Source organism: Felis catus, chromosome D4, assembly GCF_018350175.1.
Source record: "Felis catus isolate Fca126 chromosome D4, F.catus_Fca126_mat1.0, whole genome shotgun sequence".
Classification (NCBI taxonomy): domain Eukaryota; kingdom Metazoa; phylum Chordata; class Mammalia; order Carnivora; family Felidae; genus Felis; species Felis catus.
The window spans coordinates 23,041,827-23,062,876 of record NC_058380.1 but is presented as its reverse complement, the minus strand read 5'-3'; the positions used below and the strand labels follow the sequence as shown (position 1 = coordinate 23,062,876).

Below are 21,050 nucleotides of genomic sequence, written 5' to 3'. Positions count from 1 at the left end.
CGCGGCCTGAAGGAGCAACCGCCAGGGTGGAAATGGCAGACTTTGGGAAGGATCCCTCTGTCAGCGCAGGAGACAAGGTCATTCCAGCATCCAGAAACCTTCGTCAAAATCTATCTTTGAGGCAAATAAAACTCTCGTCTTCCAGAAGTGAGGGACACAGATTCCAGAAGTCTGAGGTGAAGGGCTAACCGTTAGAGGGCCCAACATGGCCGCCATCGCCAGGGCAAACACCACAACCTCTGGGGGTGGCTCCCGGGACCGTTCGCCCCTGATATGGCTAGCCCTGAACGTCGCCACGCCTCTGTGCGTGTCCCCAACAGGACGTGGCCCCGCCCTTGGTGCCGCCCCTGCGTGTGACTCCCTGGGCCCTACTCGCCCCGCTGCGTGGCTCCCCTGGACGTCGCCACGCCCCTGGGCGTGTCCTTAACAGGAAGTGGCCCCGCTCTGGGTGCAGCTCGCATTGGGGGCGGAGCCGCCCCGGGGTGTGACTGGCCTCTGCACGTGGCCCAAGGCCAGACCGACCTCCCCTGGGAAAAGCCTCCTTTTGCTCCTACTTCCCGCCAGAGGTTTTCGAGCTCCCTTGCGTCTGCCAGCCAGACTGTGGTGAGGTATGCATGGTTCGGTCCTCTGGAAAAGCAGATGACTAAGCCAAATATTCCAGCACAGTGGGAAAAGTGTTGTAAATTGGGAAGCGGGGACAGATCCCCGGGGAACCCTTCACAGTATAATAGGAAGGAAAGAGGAAAGAAGGGATGGGGACTCACGTTTTGGTTTTGTTACTCTTTGATATCTGCTAGCGATGAAAAGATCCGGTGACTTCTTATTTCCCTGTGGTGATCCAGCACACATGCTGGACGAATGGGGATTGTGGAGAAATTGTAGGCCAGTGAAACCGTTTTGAGCGCTTAGGCAAGAGAATTGACTGAGGAACCGTCCTAGAAGCTCCCCGAAGACAGGGAGCTTTGTTTCCTTCCCCGTGTGCCCCCAATGCTTAGAAGGAAGCCCAGTACACAGTAAACACCGAGGGAATGAATGGATTGTCTTCAGGCAGTGTTGGCGCTGCCCATTGGTATGGAACATTTATGGTGGCATCAGTTACTTTCTTGTGCGATTTTATCCAAGAGGGGTCAGCCCCTTATCGGAAGACAGGTCTAAAAAGGACAGAACTGACTTCGGCAAGGGTGACAGATGAAAGGCAAGTGCGGAAGGCTGTTGAGAGTGGAGCTCTTTAGGTTTGGGATTAAGTGGTGGACCACGAAGTTTTCCTTGGAGAGGGAAGAAATGAAGAAAAACGCTGTCAGATGCCCAGGGAGACGTATAAAGTGGCTTGTAGTTCCTGCTGAATAGGTTGAAGAATTGGCATACTGAGGGCATAAACTGAAAGACTAAAACCGGGTGGAATGTTAGACTGCTTTTTCAGGTGGCAGAAGTGTTCCCGGTGATAAGTTCTGGGCTACGGCCACAACTAGACTGGAATGCAGGTAAAGGGCTCTAGGATGAGAAGGGGTAGACAGTGAGAGGACAGATTATGGGATGGTCTGTCCACATGGACGTGGGGGCCTCTGACTGATTGCTGCCACCTCAAGTTCCTGTCCTGGGCTCCATCCCACTTCTGGCCTGTCCCAGGGTCTGTGCAGAATCAGCATTTCCTGCAACTCCCAAGCATTAGTCAGTGGCATAACTCTGGACAAGCAGGCAGAACTGGGGCAGTGAGAGAGAGGGATGTAGCCGATCTGGTTTTGTTTTGACACCCGGCATTCACTCACCTTCTGGAAATAGTCCCTCTGTTGACCCCCAGGGATTAACCCCATTCTCAGTCTCAGTCCATGTAAAGATGGAGTTGTCTTTCCCAGACAGTCTTATTTTAAGATGGGTGTATAACTCAAGGCTTGGCCAAAAGATGGTTTTATGCTTTTTGGCAGCAGTGACTGGTCGGGGACGGCATGTGACCCAGCTGGAGACAGTAAGGCACAATGGGATTTTGCAGGGACTATGAGAGAGACAACCCATTTTCAGCTCTACTTAGTGCTTGAAAAGTACACGTAAAGGCACAAAATGGCAGAAAGTCAGTCCAGAATCTAGTGCCAAGAAACGGATACAAACTGAACCTTGATGGCATCACCTGAGCCCCAACTTGAACCCTCCTGCCTGACGCCAGCCTTACTGCTAGATTTTCTCAGGTACCCGAGTCAACAGATTCTCTTTCTTAAGTCAGTCCCATTGTTTTTGCTGTCATTGACAGCCAAATAATTCCTCACAGTGCAAGGGCACTCTCCATCCTGGCTCCCTCTTCCCATGCTAGCACACTAAGTATATATTACCTTCTCTGTCCTCCAGATTGCCCTTCTACAAGAGGGGATTAAGAAACCCACTTTGAAGGATCGTAAATATTAAATGGGAAACTACACATAAAAGCATTTTGTACACAGGTGCCTAGGTGGCTCAGTTGATTAAGCATCCGACTTCATCTTGGCTCATGATCTCACGGCTGGTGGGTTCGCGCCCCACGTGGGGCTCTGTGTTGACAGCTCAAAGCCTGTAGCCTGCTTCAGATTCTGTCTCCTCTCTTTCTGCCCCCCCCCCCCGGTTCACCCTCTCCCTCTCTCTCTCTCTCTCTCTCTCTCAAAAATAATAAACATTAAAAAAAGTTTTTAAAAAAGCATGTTTTACAAAATTCAAGTGCAACAGGCAGTGCCTAATTTTTCTAAGTTAAATTAAATCTTATCAAAGCTCCCACGTTAAAGGAAGGTATCCTATATTAGTCATGACTGCCAGTGGGGTTAGTGGGGGAGGATTTTGTTACCAGGCAAATATAGATGAAGGAACCTCTGCTCTTAAGTCCATCATGGTTGCCACTGGGACGTTTATTGTCCAAGCTCATTTGGCAGATTAAAAAGCTAATGGGTGGGTAGCCTCTATGCCAAGTTGGGCAATGCAATGTGTTGTTGCACCTCCCAAGATAATGAGGCTTGATGATTCATCATCTCAGCAAACATCATTTCATCCCTTAAAAAAATCATTCTGCTCCTAGGGGACTTAAACACAGAACCCATCCACTTAAGGAATACATCTTTACATCATTATTATCAAGTCCCTGGATCACTGGTACCTTTAAGTACCTCTCCTTTCACCCCAGAACCTCTGTCATCCCGTCTCTCCTCTCTCCTGAGAACACCTGGATTATTTCTCTTCTCTTTTAGAAGAGTCTGGACAGGACTGTGCAACAGGTTTCAGGTGCCCAAAACTTCGCTTTGGGGTCAGGAAACCTGAAGGTCATTAATGAGCCCTGAGACCAGAAGCACAGAACTCCCAGTTAGACAAAGGAAGTACACTTTTTATTCCTTCTGGGGTCCCTTCTGTCAGGGAACAGAAGCAGCAATCAATAGCTTGGTAAATTATCCTGCTTAAATGAAGCTTGCCTAAAGCTGGGAAAGTATCCCAACAGGAAAATGACCCACTCTTCTCATTGCCAGCCCAACCTCCTCTCTGCAGGGAAGCACTACTACACTTATATAATAATCAGTTCTTTACCTGCTCCCCATCCCCACCAATGAAGGAAGGAACAGACCTTGAGTCTCCTGGGAGAGATAAGGAAGCAGCCTCCAGAAGTCTCTGAACCTGCCACTTCGCCTGCCTAATGAAGACCATATGTCCCCTTGTGACCCAGGAAAATAGCCTGATTTAGTCTCTGATCCAGGGCCAATGGAAGTTCTAGGGGAAAAGCCTCAAGAGAAGAGGCCCTTTTCGAGGCCTGGGCTCCTTCACTGTGACTGCTGATTGGGACACAGTTCTCAGTGTTAATCCCTCTGAAGGCTGCCTCAAGGAACCTGATTGTCTTAGGCAACACCTGACATCAGATAAATTCACAGTTTCACAGCCTGAAGCTGGGATCTGGGGTCCCCATGCCCAGTCCATATCAAAGTACCAATAAATTCATGCATTTTGTCATACTTGACATTAGATTTGGAGTTTGAGCTTAAGGTTGTAAAAATTCTGGTAGGCCATTCCCATTGCATTATATGTCAGTGACAGTTCTTCAGGCACCACACTGTATCATGTAAATTATACTCCCCTGAAATTTCAAAATACTGGGATCCCTGAGTATGGTTACAAAGCACATCTTTTTCTAGAAAAAATTGAACCTCATCTCTCCAGTATTTTTTCAGCTAATACACTTTCTTGCTTTTCATGACAGTGCTGCTCTCCTATAGAAATAGGAATCTGGAAGAAAGGAAAACAATCCTAGAAGCAAAACAAAAGTATGAGATCACTCATGGATGGTGGTACCTTATCATTTAGACAGATCACTTGCTGGATGGTCTGAGTATGCAAATTCTGTCTAATTGTCTTATCCAGTGTTTCTCTGAATGGAAGCAGTGGCCATTAGGTATGAATTGATTTGTGACCCGAGACCATTAACTTAAAACTTTAAGCCACCACATCTCCCTTGGTTAGAAGTCCTCAAGCCATAGGGACATGGAAAATATCGAAGATGGAAGTTATATGTATTAAGATCCACAGTACTAGCTTTTTCATCAATTGGGTGACCCATTCACTCTAATGGTCAAGGTAAGAGAATCAGATTTCAAATGATAGATGTGCTATACTAAATATATTAATAAGAACAGGAATTAAATCTTGCTATCTGTAGGGTTTGCTTCCTCTCTCAGTTTGTCTATGTCTACAGAAGCTGAAGGTTATTTGTTTAGCCTCAAGGTCTGGGAGCTAGGGCAATGTGGAGAGACTATGGTAGAGCCCGGATAAACCATATTGCACCTAAGTTCTCCTCCCCTCTAAGTGTGAATCAGTATTCAGGTGTGTCAAGTGAGTCAGGTGGCACTAAGGATTCATTTTACTTTACCATTCAAGATGACCCCACATCACGTTTGCTGCTATAACACCTCTTTTTCCTTCTTTGGATGCTCCAATTTCTTGGATGTTTTCTTACCAGATGCCACTCCACATAGCCATTAAACAGCTTTGACCTTGAAGACATGGATATAGATGAGGAGAAGCATCCACTTGGCACCTTTGGCCACTTTTGCTTCAGTGAACTGAGTAGGGTGTCCAAGAAGAAACCCTTGCCTTAGGAAGACTTCTAAGATTCCAGTGACCTCCACCTCCTGAAGTTTACACCTTTGTGTAATCACCCCTCTCCTTGAGCATTGGTTGACCATAGTGATTTGCCTCTAATAGAATAAAGGAAAGGTAATGGGACGTCATTTTCATTATTAGTTTATAAAAGATTATAACTTCTGTCTTGTTTACAAACATTTTCCCAACTTCCATAAAGTAAGTTGCCATGTTGGAAAAGCCTACATGACAAGGAACTAGCGAACTCCCACCAAGGGCCAACAACGTATTGAAGATCTCAGTCCAACAGGCTTTGAGGCATGCATCCTGCCAACAACTGTAAGTGAATACAGAAGTGGGTCCTTCCCCAGTCACGCCTTCACATGAGAACTAGCCTCAGCTGACATGTTAATTACAGCCTTCTGAGACCCTGAAGCAGAAAATCCAGATAGGCCTAGCCTGAGATTCTGACCCACAAAAATTGTCAGATGATAAATATGTATTTTTAAACCACTAAATTTTGGGATATGTATTACACAGCAATTCATAATTAATGCACCTCTAAATTACTGTCACTTTGGTGTAAAATGTAGCATGTCTGGGAAAGCAGGCACCATATAGGAGCACAGCTTCCCTGACAACATCCTGGAGGTGCTGTCTTCACACTCAAAGACGATCTTGTGTTTTCTCAGGCCAAAATGGTATCCCTGTGCTCTCATAAGCCCTGAGTAGTCTCTGGGAGGTGATGCCTACATGCCATAGTACCTCATCGCACCCTACAGCTATATATATGTCAGGATACTTTGGGAGCAGATGAACAAACAGGTGGAGCCAAGGTGTAGACTTTAAGGGGTTTTCTCACTTGGTGAAGGCCTGAACGTTTTCAGAGTAAGCCTTTTGTACTTTTTATGAAAAAAAATTCAGGACACCTGAGCAGGGTCAAATAAAGGGCCCCAGGATAAAACTGAGAAGGCCACTGTCAGGCTTCTTTCTTTGGATTGAGAAACCCAAAGAGGAAATCAGTAAGAGCAGAACTCTCTCCTTCCTTTCCCAAAACAAGAGTCCGCACTCCCATACCCAGCACCACCTCACAGTCCCAGTGCAATACACAGAGAACCGCACTCTCTTGTTAGAACAAAAATGTATTGAGGAGGATTAATATTCTTGGTTGTATTGAAGAAAGATAGTTTTCATAGGAGGATAAGTTATCGTGAAAATTATAAGGCTTTCTCAGCAAGTACAAAACAATTTCTTTAGGGAAATTTCTGCTCCCTGGAAGTGCTGGAGAAGCGTTTTCTGCTCGAATAGAAGAGTCAACTCTGAACATAGTACTTTCGTCAGCAGTCAGGGTGGCTGGAAGGACTTCGCGTAATTGATGCACACAGGTAGGGCTTGGATGACACACAGGCTCCCTGGAAGGCAGAGGAGAAGGGGGCTGACTGGCTTAATAGCTGCTCCTTGAAAGTGCCAAGTATCTGGGAGTGTCTGATCCTTTCTCTGTTCTGCCTGACACTTGTAAGACAGTTCTGTTCAGCAGAGATAGCTTCTTGGCTATATAACAATACTTGTCTGTTTATACTGTTGTGGGTCAGAGAAAGCCCAATATTGGAGGGATATGTCCTGTTAGACTCTACCTGGGCCTACAGTTCTTCCTTCTGCGGGCTTAACTCTGAGGCCTCAGTTTCATACCTACATGCCACCTTCTCTTCTAGGTTTTTCTCAGTAGTAATCATGAGCTCATGAGCCCAGCACTCACAAGAGTAGTCACACTTTCAACTGGGTCTTGGTTCCAGAAATTTCCTGCTTTGTGATTTTCTGCTTGGACTTGATCCACTTAATAAATTCCCTCATCTTTTTTCTGAAGTAACTCTTGGGAGGAAACTGTTCATTCTGTGACACAGGTGAGGAAGAACTCTCTAATCTTCTGTCCTCAACACTCTTCTTTCTGGCTCTTCTTTCTGGCTACAGATGTTCCTATCCCTGAATCCTCCCTTCTACATTTTCCTGCTTTGGAACCCTGAGGTCTCACTTTCTCTGCACTTTTTCTTTGTGGAAAATTCTTAGGCTGGCACTTACCTAAGACCAGCTTAGAGTGCCAGGACTCCTGCTGCTGCTCCGTACTGTATTGTCCTCCAAGTGGACATGCAGCACCTGGGATGCTCCCATATCCCCACTACAGTCACTGTGGAACTGAGTCAGTGGGGCTTTGTACATCAAGCTATCTGAATTAAGGGGCATGTCAGTGGGAAACTCTTGAGCCTGACTGTGCTCTACCCTCTCGAAATTCAACTTTAACTCACTAAAGAGATGTCTTTCAAAGTCTGATAGTTTAGAATCTTGGGGAGCCAGTGTTTTTGGTGAAGAATGTTCAGTGATTGGCACAGCTTCTACCTCACTCAAATTGACATTTGTCATTTTGGAGCTTTCCAACTCACTGGTTGTCAAGACTTCACAAGATTGGGATTGAAGAGTACACAGCTCCTTGGTGTTGAATACGCCCCTGGACAAGTTGTGCTTTGCAAAATGGTCTAAATTCTTCTGCACCATCACTCTGCCCTGAGCCATTTCAGTTCCATCACTAGGACTCACATTCTCACCCTCTGGCTCATGTCCAGCTTCAGCTTGCTTTGGGGGCACCTCTGGGCCACATCTATTGTCTAGTACACCTCCCTCTGTCTCACTTGAGCTATGATGCTGTGCATAAGGGGCTGAAAAGTCTGACTTCCATACGCAGCTGTCTGGATACCCTCTGCAAGCTCATGGTTGGTGTCAGAGAGTGATGCTTTCAGGGCCCTCTGTCCTTCATTGCCCATAGGTGACATGGCAGGGAGAGAATGATCCAGGGTGGGGACTGAATTTGGTGTTCTCATCCTGTTGCCATGAAAAGTTTTAGAGCTTCTCTCACGGGGGTTAGAAAACTCAGCTTTGGAATCCACCAGAGAAATATATGCATGGCTGAGGAGGGAATGTCTAATTGGGGAAGAGGCCATGTTGTGGCTTCTCTCAACATAGAGAATTTTATGGATTCAAGAGCCTTGAGCGGTAGACCCCACCTCTGACTCATCTGAAATCTTACAATATGGGCCTCTAGCAGCCGTCGGGTATTGGGATCGAGAAAGGAAGGCTCCAGAATGGTAATCTGGCAGCAAACCCTACCCACCATTGTCTTTTTTGATTTGTGTTTTCCATTTTAGTCTGGGAACTCCCACACAAAGGCAGTGCATTGTCATCAGCCAGCCCTGAACAACACACCTGTAGGAATACTACACACCTGTAGGAATCCTACCCGCAGTAATCTACCAAAATTTCTTGTTCAAATGTAATCTAAGGTCAGATTTCATTTGATTCTGGTCTGTGTCCTTCCTTGAGTCATTTGGTAATTCATTCCATGAGTGATCCTTGAATGATACACACAGTTACTTTTTGTCTCTGAGGCAGCCCTAAGACCCTTCGCTAGGTAGCATTCTGAGACCCTTTGAGGGCTGACTTCTGGGCTCTTCTCTAGGATATACCCAAGATTCCTCATCATACTCATCCATAGCTAGAACTCTGTTGGGACCCTTTCATGGAAACTTCCTAGGAAACTCAATTCAGTCTTTGCTAAATCCTTGCTACTATGGTCCTGAAGCTCAGAGAATTTTGAGCAAACATGTCTGCCTTTTTGCTCAGACATGTCTGCCTTTTTGCTCATACACTGAGGCTCTATCAGTACTAGAGACTCTAGATTTCTACAGGCATGGAGGTACCAGTATGGGATTACCTTCCTTGGACCGTGAAACCCCAGTTTCTCCTGGGTTTCATAGGTAATATGAAAATGGCCAGGAAGGACAGAGACCATTGGCATGGGATGACCAGCTAAACAATGCAAAGTTGGGAACTTGAGGACAAATGGCTTCATGAGAGTTTTGGAACCAGGCACTAAACCCCACAAACTTTCCTGGTGCTTCTTCAACATGTGCCACTCCAGGTGTTGATTTTCAGTCAAGATAGGAGAGTCTGACTCATTCTTCGATCTATGGAGAAAGACACTCCACAGTCCCTATTCTGGGATGAAGAAGAAGATGGTATGATTGGTATGCAGGGTTGAAGGTGGGCTTGAGGGTTCACTGGAGTGAAAGGTAGGGGCTGGGATTGGGACAGGGTTTGAGGCAAGGGTTGGGGATATACACTAGGGAGAGGTAGGTGATGGGAATGAGGAAGTGGTAGAGATTCTTGATCCTGCATTTTGACTGTGGAAGCATTATAGAGCCCATTGAATAAGACAAAGTGAGACTCTTATGGGGAATTACTACTAGAAACCCAAGAGTGTGGCTGCTAAGGACTCACTATGCAAAAAGGCAAGACCCCAGAAGAGCTGGCCATGTTTCTGATTCAAGTTTTCCCCCAAACACTTGATACAGAGGAGCTGCTGACAAATGCGCAGGTGCTCCAGGTGCCCACAACATTCTAGCTGTTTTGGGGGCTGTGGTGACCTGTACATCGAATGGCTGCAGTAAATTCACTGAAGATGTCCATTGGCATTCTGACCACATTGTTTTGAAAATGGTCCCTCTTCTTTTTCTTTCCTCTCTAAAATCTGGAAAGGCATTCTTTTTTTCATTTGTCTCTCTAAGACTGCCTAGATGTTAAGGCCAAAGAAAGAAACTTCACTGGCCTCCTTGTGCTTGTTAACAGAGTCTCTCCAGAGATGGGTTTCTGGTAGATGGAGGTAAAGTTGCCTTTGCTGAAAATCAGAATGTGATAATGTGGGGAGGAACATGTTCTTGGCTTGAGCCTTCCAACAGGAGAATTCTGAAATTGACGGTCTTGAATGGCCACTACCTCTGTTGGGATACAGGCAGACCACCCACCAGGGTGGTCTGTCTGGAGATGAGTCTTCTGGAACAGGCTTCAAGGAGATGGAAATTGATTTAGATTTAGGCACAGTTAAAGTGCATTCTAGCGGTGGTGAAACAGACAGGGTCAGTATTGCATGGTGCCAAAGAAATGAATCACTGGGATCTTTGTCTGGGACAGACGTGGTAAGAGGTTGACATCTTGGAAAATGGTGGGGTCAAGAGAGAAGATGATATTCAGAGGTAAAGTGAACTCTGCTTGGGCAATAGGATCCCCTTTCTGAACGTCATGTAGTAGGAGGGGGGAAAGGCAAGGGGTTGGGGTGTGGAATGGCCCATTGGGAATTTGGAATTCAAAGGAGGAAAAGACTCTGGTGTCTGAGGGTGACCTGGTAGTGAGGGTAAGAAAAAGTTAGGTGAGAAAAAGGCGTGGGGGTGGTGAAGGCTCAGGCAAAGGGGCTGGTTTTAGGTCTCCTGGAGGGACTGCTGTGAAGGCAGGGGATGGACTGAATGATGAGTCTGTCACAGGAGCTGTGGCAGCCAAGGGGATCACAGAGGGAGTAGCGTCTTCCAGGACCTCCAGGAACAGCAGCCGATTGACCTCAGCTGTTGTACTATTACACACCTCACAGAAGGGGTCTGGACATAACAGTTGACGAAAGTGCATGGTATCATGATGCCGGCACAGGGGCTGCAGGAGACAGGAGGTACAAAGCTGCAGCCACGGCCAAAACAAACATATGTGGCTCTGGCAATTCTGGCAAAAGTAGTGCCACCCCCCATCCCGAAGGCTTTCCCATTCTGACTCTGAGGATTTTCTATCCCATGTCAACCCCAGGCTTCCCTGAAGCCCTAGAAATTCATAGACTCTGCTAAAAAAGGTGGGGCGGGGGTGTCAGGAAAGAAGGTAATATTTAGTCACCTTTGCAGAAGAGAAATCACCTTTCTTGCCTCCTCAGCTTCACTCTGGCAAGTTTTCCAGCCTGGAAAATGAGGAGATTGATGAAAGTAGAAGCAAGAGATATTATGAGAGGCTGAGTATGGTTTCCTTTAAGTGATACCCTTGGTAGATTGGACTTGGAGAGCCCTAAGAATGAGGATATAAATCACATAGTCAATGATAATAATAATAACAAGACTCATATAGGTATGTTTTTTTTTTTTTTATCATTCACAATGGACTTTCATATGTATTATCCCATGTGACGTTGAAAAAAACCCTATGAGGAACATAGGTCAGTGATTACTTCAAAGAGGAATCTGAATATCCATGATGTCACAGGCCTTTCAGAAAATCAGGGGACAGAAGTTCAGACTCTTGACAGTCACATGGCCACCTATTGGGCAACACCCATTGACCAGGTCCATCACTGTTTTGTGCTCAGGGATGGGCAGAGCAAGGAAACTGAGAAGGGTCTTGGGCACTGAATGAATGCCTTTCCATGAGCGTCTTCTGTGAGGCCTATTTTTCTGGTAGGGACTGTCTAGCAACTGACATCCTCAGAGATCATGGACCTGGGACCTCATGGAAAGGACAGGAAGGGTCACTCTTGGAGAGCTCAGGTGGAATAGGCAGAACCTTACCTTTCAGAGTCCAACTTTTCCACCTCTCTTGGCACTGGCCTGATACCAGAATAAAAGTAAAAGAATGAGGAGCTACGACTCATTTCTCTGTCTCTCTTCTCTCTAGGAAAAAGGGACATTTATCATCCATAAATATTATGACTCTATTTTAAGTAATATAATTTTGTGTCCTTGCTTTATCAATTTTTAAAGATAATAAAATGTTTTCCATATTTACTACTTGGAAAAACTGAAGGAAGTGTTTTGTCTGTGGGGCTCACACTTAATATTGTCAACCATAAGTTCATTGAGGAAATAGAAACTGAGGCCAACAGTCACATCTGTGCTCCTTCAGGTAGGATCCTGTATCCTGGGACACAATTCAGACCCCAGTCTTTGTTCAGAGGCTCTTAGAGGCTCAGCACTGTTCTCCTGATCAGTGAAGGAAGGCTTGGTCAAGTGATGCCAAACATGGGCATGTGACTCTTGATCAAGTGCTGTGGAGCTTTGTTCTCTTACACAGATCCCGTACTCTCTAAATAACCTGATCTAGGACTATGGAATCACTGTGTCTGGGAATTTACACGAGACCCGCCACCCCATCCAGATAGTCTGTGAGCTTCAGTTGGAAACCTTAGTCGTTCCTTAACCTGTAGCCCTGCCAAATCTCTTTTCCTAGAGTGAATGTCTAGTTTCTTAAACTTCCCATTTTAGGTGTCTCTGTGACCCAACCAAACTCATTTAGAAATGTGGGATGAAGAACAGGAATATAAAGAGTCATTCTCTGAAGGGCAACTTCTGGTTCCAGTTCTCACATTGTAAAAGCCTGGAAATCATCACTTTAGTCTTTGAAAGAAGCAAAAAGCTGAACAAACTGAAAATCAATGACTTTTCTTGGAGCCATAGTGGCAAAGCTATTACCCTAAATCTTCACAGAGTGTGAATACACCAAATCACAGTTAAGATCAGCTTACCTGGAACAGAAACCACTGGAGATTTGGGATTGCTCTCCTTGTGGGAACACTTGAATAGACACTTGGACAAATTGCTGGAGGATGCATGTGGGCTAGCATGAGATTGAGTAACTCCTGGTGTCACGATCTAATGGGGTTCCCCTGCTTATTCATGAGTTTTATTACCAGGAACCCCACCTGGTTCTCACAGTAAGGAGCTAGGAAAAAATGCTCCTGTTTCTGGCAAGGGAGTGTAGGGTTGGAGATAAATGTAACCATTTTGAAAACATTGTGAAATATTCCCAGTTCTTCATAACAGAAGCCTACTCACCAGGGGAATAGACTGTCAGAGCCTTATGTCACATGAGAGAAAGTAGATTACTCAACTACAGCAGCACCTTCTAGACTTGACTCAAAACAAACAAAAAAATTTCAATACACTTGTGAACATCACAACCCAGGGACACAGACCCATTAAAAGACTGACATTTAATTATATCCCCTTCCCAAAATCTTACCATATCAACAGGATCACAGCTGAAAAGAGCTGCAAGGTATAGGCGCTATGTAGGGACATATAGTGAAACCTACCGACACTAGGGGAGACAAAAAATAACGACACTAGAGGAAATTAAAGACTCTGACATGTATAGCTACAGTAAATATTAAACACAGCTCAACACCTAGCCAGGTTAACATAAGCCTTCACACTATTTCAGTTCCTATTATAATACTCTTATTATAATACTTATAATACTCCTATTATTTGGCTTTCAAAGAAAAAATGCAAGACATGCTAAAAGGCAAGAAAAAAGCAATCTGAATAGACAAACCAAGCATCAGGTGCACATTCAGATATGACACAGGTTTCAGAATTATTGTACAGAGTCTAAAGTAACTGATTATTATATTAGTGGAAAAAGTAGACAACACACAAGAAAAGATGAGGAATATAAGCAGAAAAAGGGGAAACTCTAAGAATCAAAAGGAAATGTTAGAAACCCAAAGCACTATGACAAATGAAGAATGCCTTTGATTGACTCATCTGTAGGTTGCATATGGTCAAGGAAAGAACAAGTGAATTTGAAGACATAGCAGTAGAAATGTTCCAAGCTAAAACTCAGAGAGAAAAATAATTTTTTTAATGCTAAAATATAGAATACCCAAGAATTGTGTTTCAAAATGTGTAACATATGTGTCATTGGAATACTAGAAGAACAATAGAGCAGAAGAGATATTTGAAGTAAGAATGGCCAAGAGTTTCACGAAATTAATGGCAGATTAACTATACATTGTAGAAGCTCAGAGAACACCAAGCAGAAAAATACTAAAAAAGCTTATACCTGGACATATCATTTTCCAAATGTAGGAAACAAAAAGATAAAATCTTTAAAGAATCCAGACAAAAATAAAAACCCACCTCTAGAGGAAAAAAAGATAAGAATTATGACCTATTATCATAAACCATGCAAGTATGAGACTGGAGTGAAATATTTGGTGTTGAAAGAAAAAACCACAAATCAAGAAATTTATATCTAGTGATATTATCCTTCAAAACTGAAAGAGAAATCAAAACTCAGGCAAATAAAAACTGAGAATTCAGCAGCAGCAGACCTGCCCTGCAATAATGTTAAAATAACTTCCTCAGGGAGAAGGAAAATACTCAGATGAAAAGGAAGAGAAGGAATGAAGGAAGAAAAAATAAAACCTTTATTCATCTTACTCTCAATTGGCCCAATAATAATAATGATAATGTGCTGGATCATTACATTATATGGATAAGTGAAATGAATGACATCAGTGTTACAAGGGACAGGAGGAATTGGAAACTCTTGCACTACCTATTAAGTGGTATAGTGTTATGTAACAGTTGTAAATGTATATTACAAAATCTAGGGCAACCACGAAAATATTTTTTAACAGGAGCGCCTGGGTGACTAGTCAGTAAAGCATCACACCATTGATTTTGTCTCAGGTCATAATCTCAGGGTTGTGAGATGAATCTCTGCATCGAGCTCTGCATTGGGTGTGGAGTCTGCTTGGAATTCTCTCTCTCTTTCTCTCTCTCCCCCACCCCGCCCCCTCTACTGCCTGTGCTCTCTCCCTCTTAAAAACAAACAAAACATTTTTTAACAAAGAATAACTGATGTGTTAACAAAAGTGAGAAAATAGAATCACATATAATGTTTGCTTAAAATCAGATAAAAACTGGGGTGCCTGGGTGGCTCAGTTAAGTGTCCGACTTCAACTCAGGTCATGATCTCCTGGTTTGTGAGTTTGAGCCCTGCATCAGTTTGAGTCTGCTTCGGATTTTGTGTCTTTTCCTCTCTCTGCCCCTCCCCTGCTCATACTCTTGTCTCTCAATAATAAAGAAACATTAAAAAAGATTTTAAAAAAACATAAAAACTGAAAAATAGGGGAAGAAAAAATGAATAGGTACAATGAATACTAAACACTTACAAAGTAGATATTAATCCAACTATATTTAAAAGACCACTAAATGGAAGTGGTCTAAATTCACCAATTAAAAGACAGAGAAAACTGTCAGAGTGGGTAAAAAGACGAGACCTAATTATATGTTGTTTATAAAATACCCACTTTAAATATAAAGGTATAGATAGATTAAAAGCAAAAGGACAGAAAAAAATGTACCTGCTAACACTAACCAAAAATACATGCATACATACATACATATATACATACATAAAAATAAAAATCAAGAGTAATTATATTAATTTCAGATAAAGCAGACTTCACAAGAATGAAAATTATCAAGGATAAAGAGGAGCATTACATAACAGTAAAGAGGTCAATTCTCCAAGAAGACATAACACTCCTTACCATGTACACATGTAACACATAGCATCAAAGTATGTGAGCAAAAACTGGTAGAACTTGTAAGAAAAAATGGATTAATCCATTGTTATGGTTGGAGATTTCAATAGCCCTCCATCAGAAATGTCTAGATTCAGCAGGCAGAAAATCAGTAAAGATAGTTGACGTGAACAACACCATCAATCAACTTGATCTGACATTTATAGAATACTTCATTCAACAGCAGATACACATTTTTCTCACACTCACATGGAACATTCACAAGATGGACCACATTCTGGGCCACAAAACACACCTTAACAAATGTAAAGTAGAAATCACACAAAGTATGTTTTCAGACCAGAATAGAATTAAACTAGAAATCAATTACAGAAAGATAGCTGGAAATTCCAAAATGTTTGGAAATTAAATAACACACTACTAATACATGGGTCAAGGAAGAAATCTCAAGAGAAAAAACTATTTTAAACTAAATGAAAATTAAAATACAACTTAATCAAAATTTGTAAGATTCAGCAAAAGCAATAGTTGGAAGTTGATAACTTTAAATGCAACTATTTGAAAAGATTTAATATCTCTGAGGGACTCTACTTACCTGATTGATGTCTCTGTGTTTCCAAAATATTGGCAAACATGGATTCTTCTTTATGTAGCACAGCACCAGAAGAAGGACCCCCACCCCACACAGGAAGGCAGGAATGGAAATACCTAACAAGTTGAATTGGATTTCAGCCATAGTGCACTAAGGTGTCTTAGACGAAGATGGTTCATATCATTGGAAATGTATTGCTGCCTCAGGCAGCTGAGCATTGAGAGTACATGTTCTAGACTAGAGTTCCAAGCCAACGTTACAGAGCTTTAGCTCAGATACCAAAGGTTCTTGAGGGTGGGGGAGGGGACAACGTAAGAGAGAAACTCACATGCAACCCTTCACCCACCATCCAACCCAGCAGATCTGTCCATCCTTCCATGGCCCTTCAAGATGCCTCCAACCTACCTTCTAACTCCACCTATTCACCACATATATTTACCTTAGTGAAATCTTCATATTCCACCTGTTACCCTGATATTACCTGAGACCCCTTTTACTGGTTTGGTGATCTCCCTTTGGACCCCACATCATCCCCAGAGATCTACATCCCTAAGATCTACTCTGCCTTCAGCTGCTGTTTTCCCCAGTAGTGCATTTTTACCTTTATGAAATGAGAAACATACTCAGAAGCAGCCCTACCTCTCATATTTCCTCAAAAGAATCTATGTTTGTTTATTTTGAGAGAGAGTTGAGCAGGCGAGGGCAGAGACAGAGAGGGAGAAGGAGAGAGAATCTCAAACAGGCTCTCTGCAGAGCCAATGTGGGGCTCAAACTCATGAACCGTGATCATGACCTGAGCCTAAACCTAGAATTGGATATGTAACTGGCTGAGCTACCCAGGAGCCCCTAGATGGTAAGGTGTTTGGGCTTTTGCACTTAATCATAATCACACCTGCCAAATGACAATAGTGCAACTTGGGTGAGGGGTGTGTGGGAAGTTATATTGTTCTAGCTGCTTTTGTGCATGTTAAACATTTCTGTAATAAAAATCTTTAAAAAAAATAAAAGAGGTTGGGTGCCTCATAAGGACAGGGAGAGGGGCAGAAGGAGACCTGTCAAGGGAGGATCAGTCCATCAAGACTATAATTTAGCTATTTCTCAATAAAGAGTAATTCCTTTTGCACTGGGAAGGAGAGAGGAATAGGGAAATATTTTTGGAAGATTTTGTTTTGTTGTGTTTGTTGTGTTCTGACGAAAAGCTCCCATCTCACAGATTTCTAGTTCCTCTGTAAACTGTGGTCCAGCACATCTGCTGGGCCAAGTAAAGGTGGCCTAAGTTGAGAAAAGTGAGGAAATTTAAAATACATTTGAGTAGAATTGGGAAGAGAACAGACTAAGGAAATAGTGACCTAACTCCATTTGTTTTGTTTGCATGTAAACCTGGGATAAGTATTTGTGGGGTGGATGGATGATTTCCAGATACTGCTGGGGCTGAATTTCTTGTGGCATCAGTAGACTCAATTGTGAGATTTCCAGTAGTAGTCAGTAACTTAGAAAACGACATTTCTGGAAAAAGCAGAGAGATGACATTTTGCCAGACAAGAAGGGTTGAAGGGGATTGGATGGGGCCCATTTGTACTAGAGCCTTTTTCTTTTTTAATTGAAGAATAGTCGACACACAATGTCACATTTGTTTCAGGTGTAAAACTCTATGCTGTGCTCACCACAACTGCAGCTACAACTATCACAATTCCATTTTGACTATATTCCCCGTGCTGTACTGGGGCTTTTTTTTGTAGTATGTTTGTTTATTTTGAGAGAGATAGAAAGTGAGCACAAGTGGGAGAGAGGCAGAGAGGAGAGACAGAATCCCAAGGGATCCCTGATGCGGGGCTCAAACTCATGAACCACAAGATCATGACCTGAGCCAAGATCAAGAGTCTGCTGCTTAACTGACTGAGCCACCCAGGCACCCCTCTACTAGAGCTTTATAATGTTGGTTACCTTATAGATGATCAGGAAGACAAGACCTTGGTAGATAGACAAGAAGTTGGAAAATGAATCATGTGGAGTTGATAACAGGGGACATATAAGCTGGAAGGATAGGAGGAGGAGGTAAAAGGACACAATATCAGACTGTAGTATTCCTGATGGCAGAAGTATTCCCAGTACTAAGTTCTACAGGGTGGCAGTAACTGCACTGGATGGGAAGTAAAGGATGCTAAATTGAGATTATGTAGGAACTGGAAGGCTGCGTTATTGGTATATCTACATAGATGTTAGAGCCTCCAGTACCTTCTCACTTCTTCATGTTCCCTGCTCTGGACCATATTCCATCTACTGTCACTCTCAGGCTCCCCACAGACTCTGAATTCTTTCTGTGACCTTAATGTTCAGATGCTGCAGGGTCAATGGCATAACCTTGGACAAAAGGATACCACACTTGTATCGTCTTTAAAGAGGGCTTTAGCAGTGTTTTTCTTTTAACACTGAATAGCCCAACCACTCCCATTCAGAGTTCACCCCCCGCCCCCGTGGGATCCTCTGGTTACAGATTTCCAAATAATGATTAAGCCACTGTAACACTAACTGTGAATAAAAAAAAAAAGTGGTTTAATCATTATTATCTGAAATCTATACCTGTCTTTTATCCTGCTCAGATACACAAGACTTGCTCTGAAGGTTATAAAACAGTTGATGACAGTTAAGGTGAGGACTACTATACATTTTCACTAAGGCTAACCTATAGGAGACAGAGCCTATCTCCTAAAACTGCATCAAATGGGCTTTAGGAGCACATGATCTCTATTTCTCAAGAGATTCAGGGTATTGGTCCCTTGAAGCAATCAGCAATAGCTGAACTAACACAAGCCCTGAATTACCCAAAACCTATGCCCCCAACACAGTACACAGAACAGACGTCAGTATTAGAGAAATATTTATTGGGAAGAATCAATATTCTTTACAAGGTATTTGGGGGGAGAAATTCCACCCCCCCCCCCGGAAATTCTGGAGAAGGGTTTTCTGTCTCAATGATAGACACAGATCTCCGAATACCATGCCTTTAGCAGTGGTGAGAGTGGCTGGAGGCCCCTGGCCAGCTTGATGCCTGCAAGTGCAGTGTGGGTGGGGCACAGGCTCCCTGTGGGGCACAGACAGGCAATGGTTCTGACACAACAGCTGGCCCTTAAGGGCCACAGCTTCCTGGGGGTGTCTGTCCTTGTCCCTGGTCTGTCTAATACTTGGAGAATGGCTGTGGCCCACAAAGACAGCTTCCTGGTGACAGGACTTGGTATTTCTCTCTTTACAGGAGGGAGCCCTGTAGCTGAGAGGAGGCCCCTGGGCAGGCTGTGCCTGGGCCTGCACTTGTGCTTCCTTCCGAGGTTTCCCAAACTTGGCTGAGGACAGAAGGGGCTGTTGAGGACAGGCGCTATCTGTAGCATGCTGGTGCCCCATCTTCTCTTCTAAGAACTTCCCAACATCTTTCCTGAGTTTCTGAGCTTCAGTCCTCCCAGTAAAGGCAGCTCTACCTTGAACCATGCCTCTGCTTTGCACACATGGCAGGATGCCCTTTTCCTGGGAGTTTTCTTGTCTTTTGCACTTTCTGCCAGGATTCAGCCATTGTAATATAGCCTTCACTTTTTTTCTGAAAAGGCTTTCAGGGGGAGGCTGACCCTTCTGTGATAGGGTGCGGGAGGATTGGCTCCCAGGCTTCTCCGCCAGTGCCACGTCCCGAGGAGGGCAACTCTTCCTTATAGGCTGGGATGTCCCCAACCCTTCATCCCCTCCACCAAACTCTTGTGCTTTGGAACACGGAGGGCTCACTGTCTCTGTAGCTGGTGGGAGATTCTTGTGCTGGTGCTTCCTTAAGACATGCTTAGGGACCCAAGTATCCTGCTGCTGTTCCGTACTAATTCCTGTGTCCTGCACACGGACGTGAAGCACCTGGGAAGCTCCCATGTCCCCACTGGAGTCCTCCTGGTCATGAGTCAGGGAGGCCTTGGAAGTCGAGGGGGGCAGGTCGTTGTCTTTGCTCTGGGCCCAGCTCTGCTGTCTTTGCTCCAATTTAAGCTTTAATTCCTTATACAGGCATTCTGTTAAATTAGGATCTTGGGGAATTGATGTGTTTGGTGGGTGGCTTTTAATGGTCATGGTACGTTTGTCCTTATTTGCATTCACGTTTATCATTTGGGGGCTTCCTGGCTGGCTGGTTGTCAAGCTATCTCTAGGTTTTGATTGACGCCCATCTAGCTCCTCAGCCCTGAATAACTCCCTGGACACTTTGGGCACAGAAACAGGTTCTGGATTCACCACCATTTTGCCCTGTTGCATCTTGACTCTATCGCTGGGATTTACGGTCTTATCCTTTGGCTCACGCCTGGTCCCAGCTTGCCTTGCGGGCTGCTTTGAGGGCCATCTGTTGGCTGGCACAGTCTGTGTCTCGCTTGCTTTGCCTATGCTGCTATGTCTGATAGGTTGAAGAGTCTGCCATCCTTCATTTTCTGAACTTCCTCTGCAAGCCCATGGTTGATAGGACGCGGTGATTTTGCTGGGATTCCCTGTCCTTCCTTGCCCACAGTTGAGGTGGCAGGGAGCGAATGATCCAGGATGGGGGCTGAATTTTCCATTTTGTCTCCATAGAGACTGAGAGCTTCCTCTAAGGGATTTGAAAGCCCCAGATTTAGATTTGGGGTCCCAAGATGGCATCCACCCAGGAAAAACAGAGAATTGTTGTCCCAGTGTTCTCAATTAATTCCCAAAATTCAGGTGAATGGGACTAGCTCGGGTCATAAGAACACCCCTTGAAATAATTACTGGGATCCAGAAAATACTGTTGCCCTGATCTTAGCCAGTGCTACTCAAAGTGTGGTCAATGGGCCAGTACTTGTTCCCACATTTTTGTCAGCATCTGCACCAAGTATAGAAATTGAGGATGGTTAGAACCTTCTATTGCAATTTTACAGAGTAATAAAATCCAACGTTTGTATTTTGTTTGTCTTTGTTTTGTGTGTCATTGTTTTCGTGTTTCATTTGCATTGTATCTTAGGCAAGTATCAGCCCAGAGTACATGGGGAGCAGGGGGAGGAAGCAAACTGGTCCCCCACCACAGAAAGTTTGAGAAACTGTGGTCTAATTTGCATGCTCCACCTTGAAGTCTGGGAGTAAGTCAGCATTCTGGAAGCACACAGGGAGACTTGGGGAGATCTTTCCCTCATGCCATGACAGGGGGCAAAAAAATGTCCATTCTAATTGTGGGAC

The 21,050-nt window shown here is 44.1% G+C and overlaps 1 protein-coding gene and 1 long non-coding RNA gene across 2 annotated transcripts in view; one reads left to right on the top strand and one right to left on the bottom strand.

The window, feature by feature from the left end:
• Positions 1–471: 471 nt before the first annotated feature.
• LOC123381488 lies at positions 472–5,217 on the top strand. Its single transcript, XR_006588531.1, has 3 exons — positions 472–608; positions 4,196–4,387; positions 4,952–5,217. It is a non-coding gene; the product is annotated as an uncharacterized LOC123381488 (long non-coding RNA).
• Positions 5,218–18,712: 13,495 nt separating this feature from the next.
• The window catches only part of LOC109493753 (spermatogenesis-associated protein 31D1-like), a 162,818-nt gene continuing 160,480 nt past the window's right edge, over positions 18,713–21,050 (bottom strand). Inside the window, exon 3 of the mRNA XM_045042624.1 lies at positions 18,713–20,700. Within this exon, the coding sequence (XP_044898559.1) occupies positions 18,744–20,498 (1,755 nt within the window). The 5' untranslated portion in view covers positions 20,499–20,700 and the 3' untranslated portion in view covers positions 18,713–18,743. The remainder of the gene's footprint in view (positions 20,701–21,050) is intronic.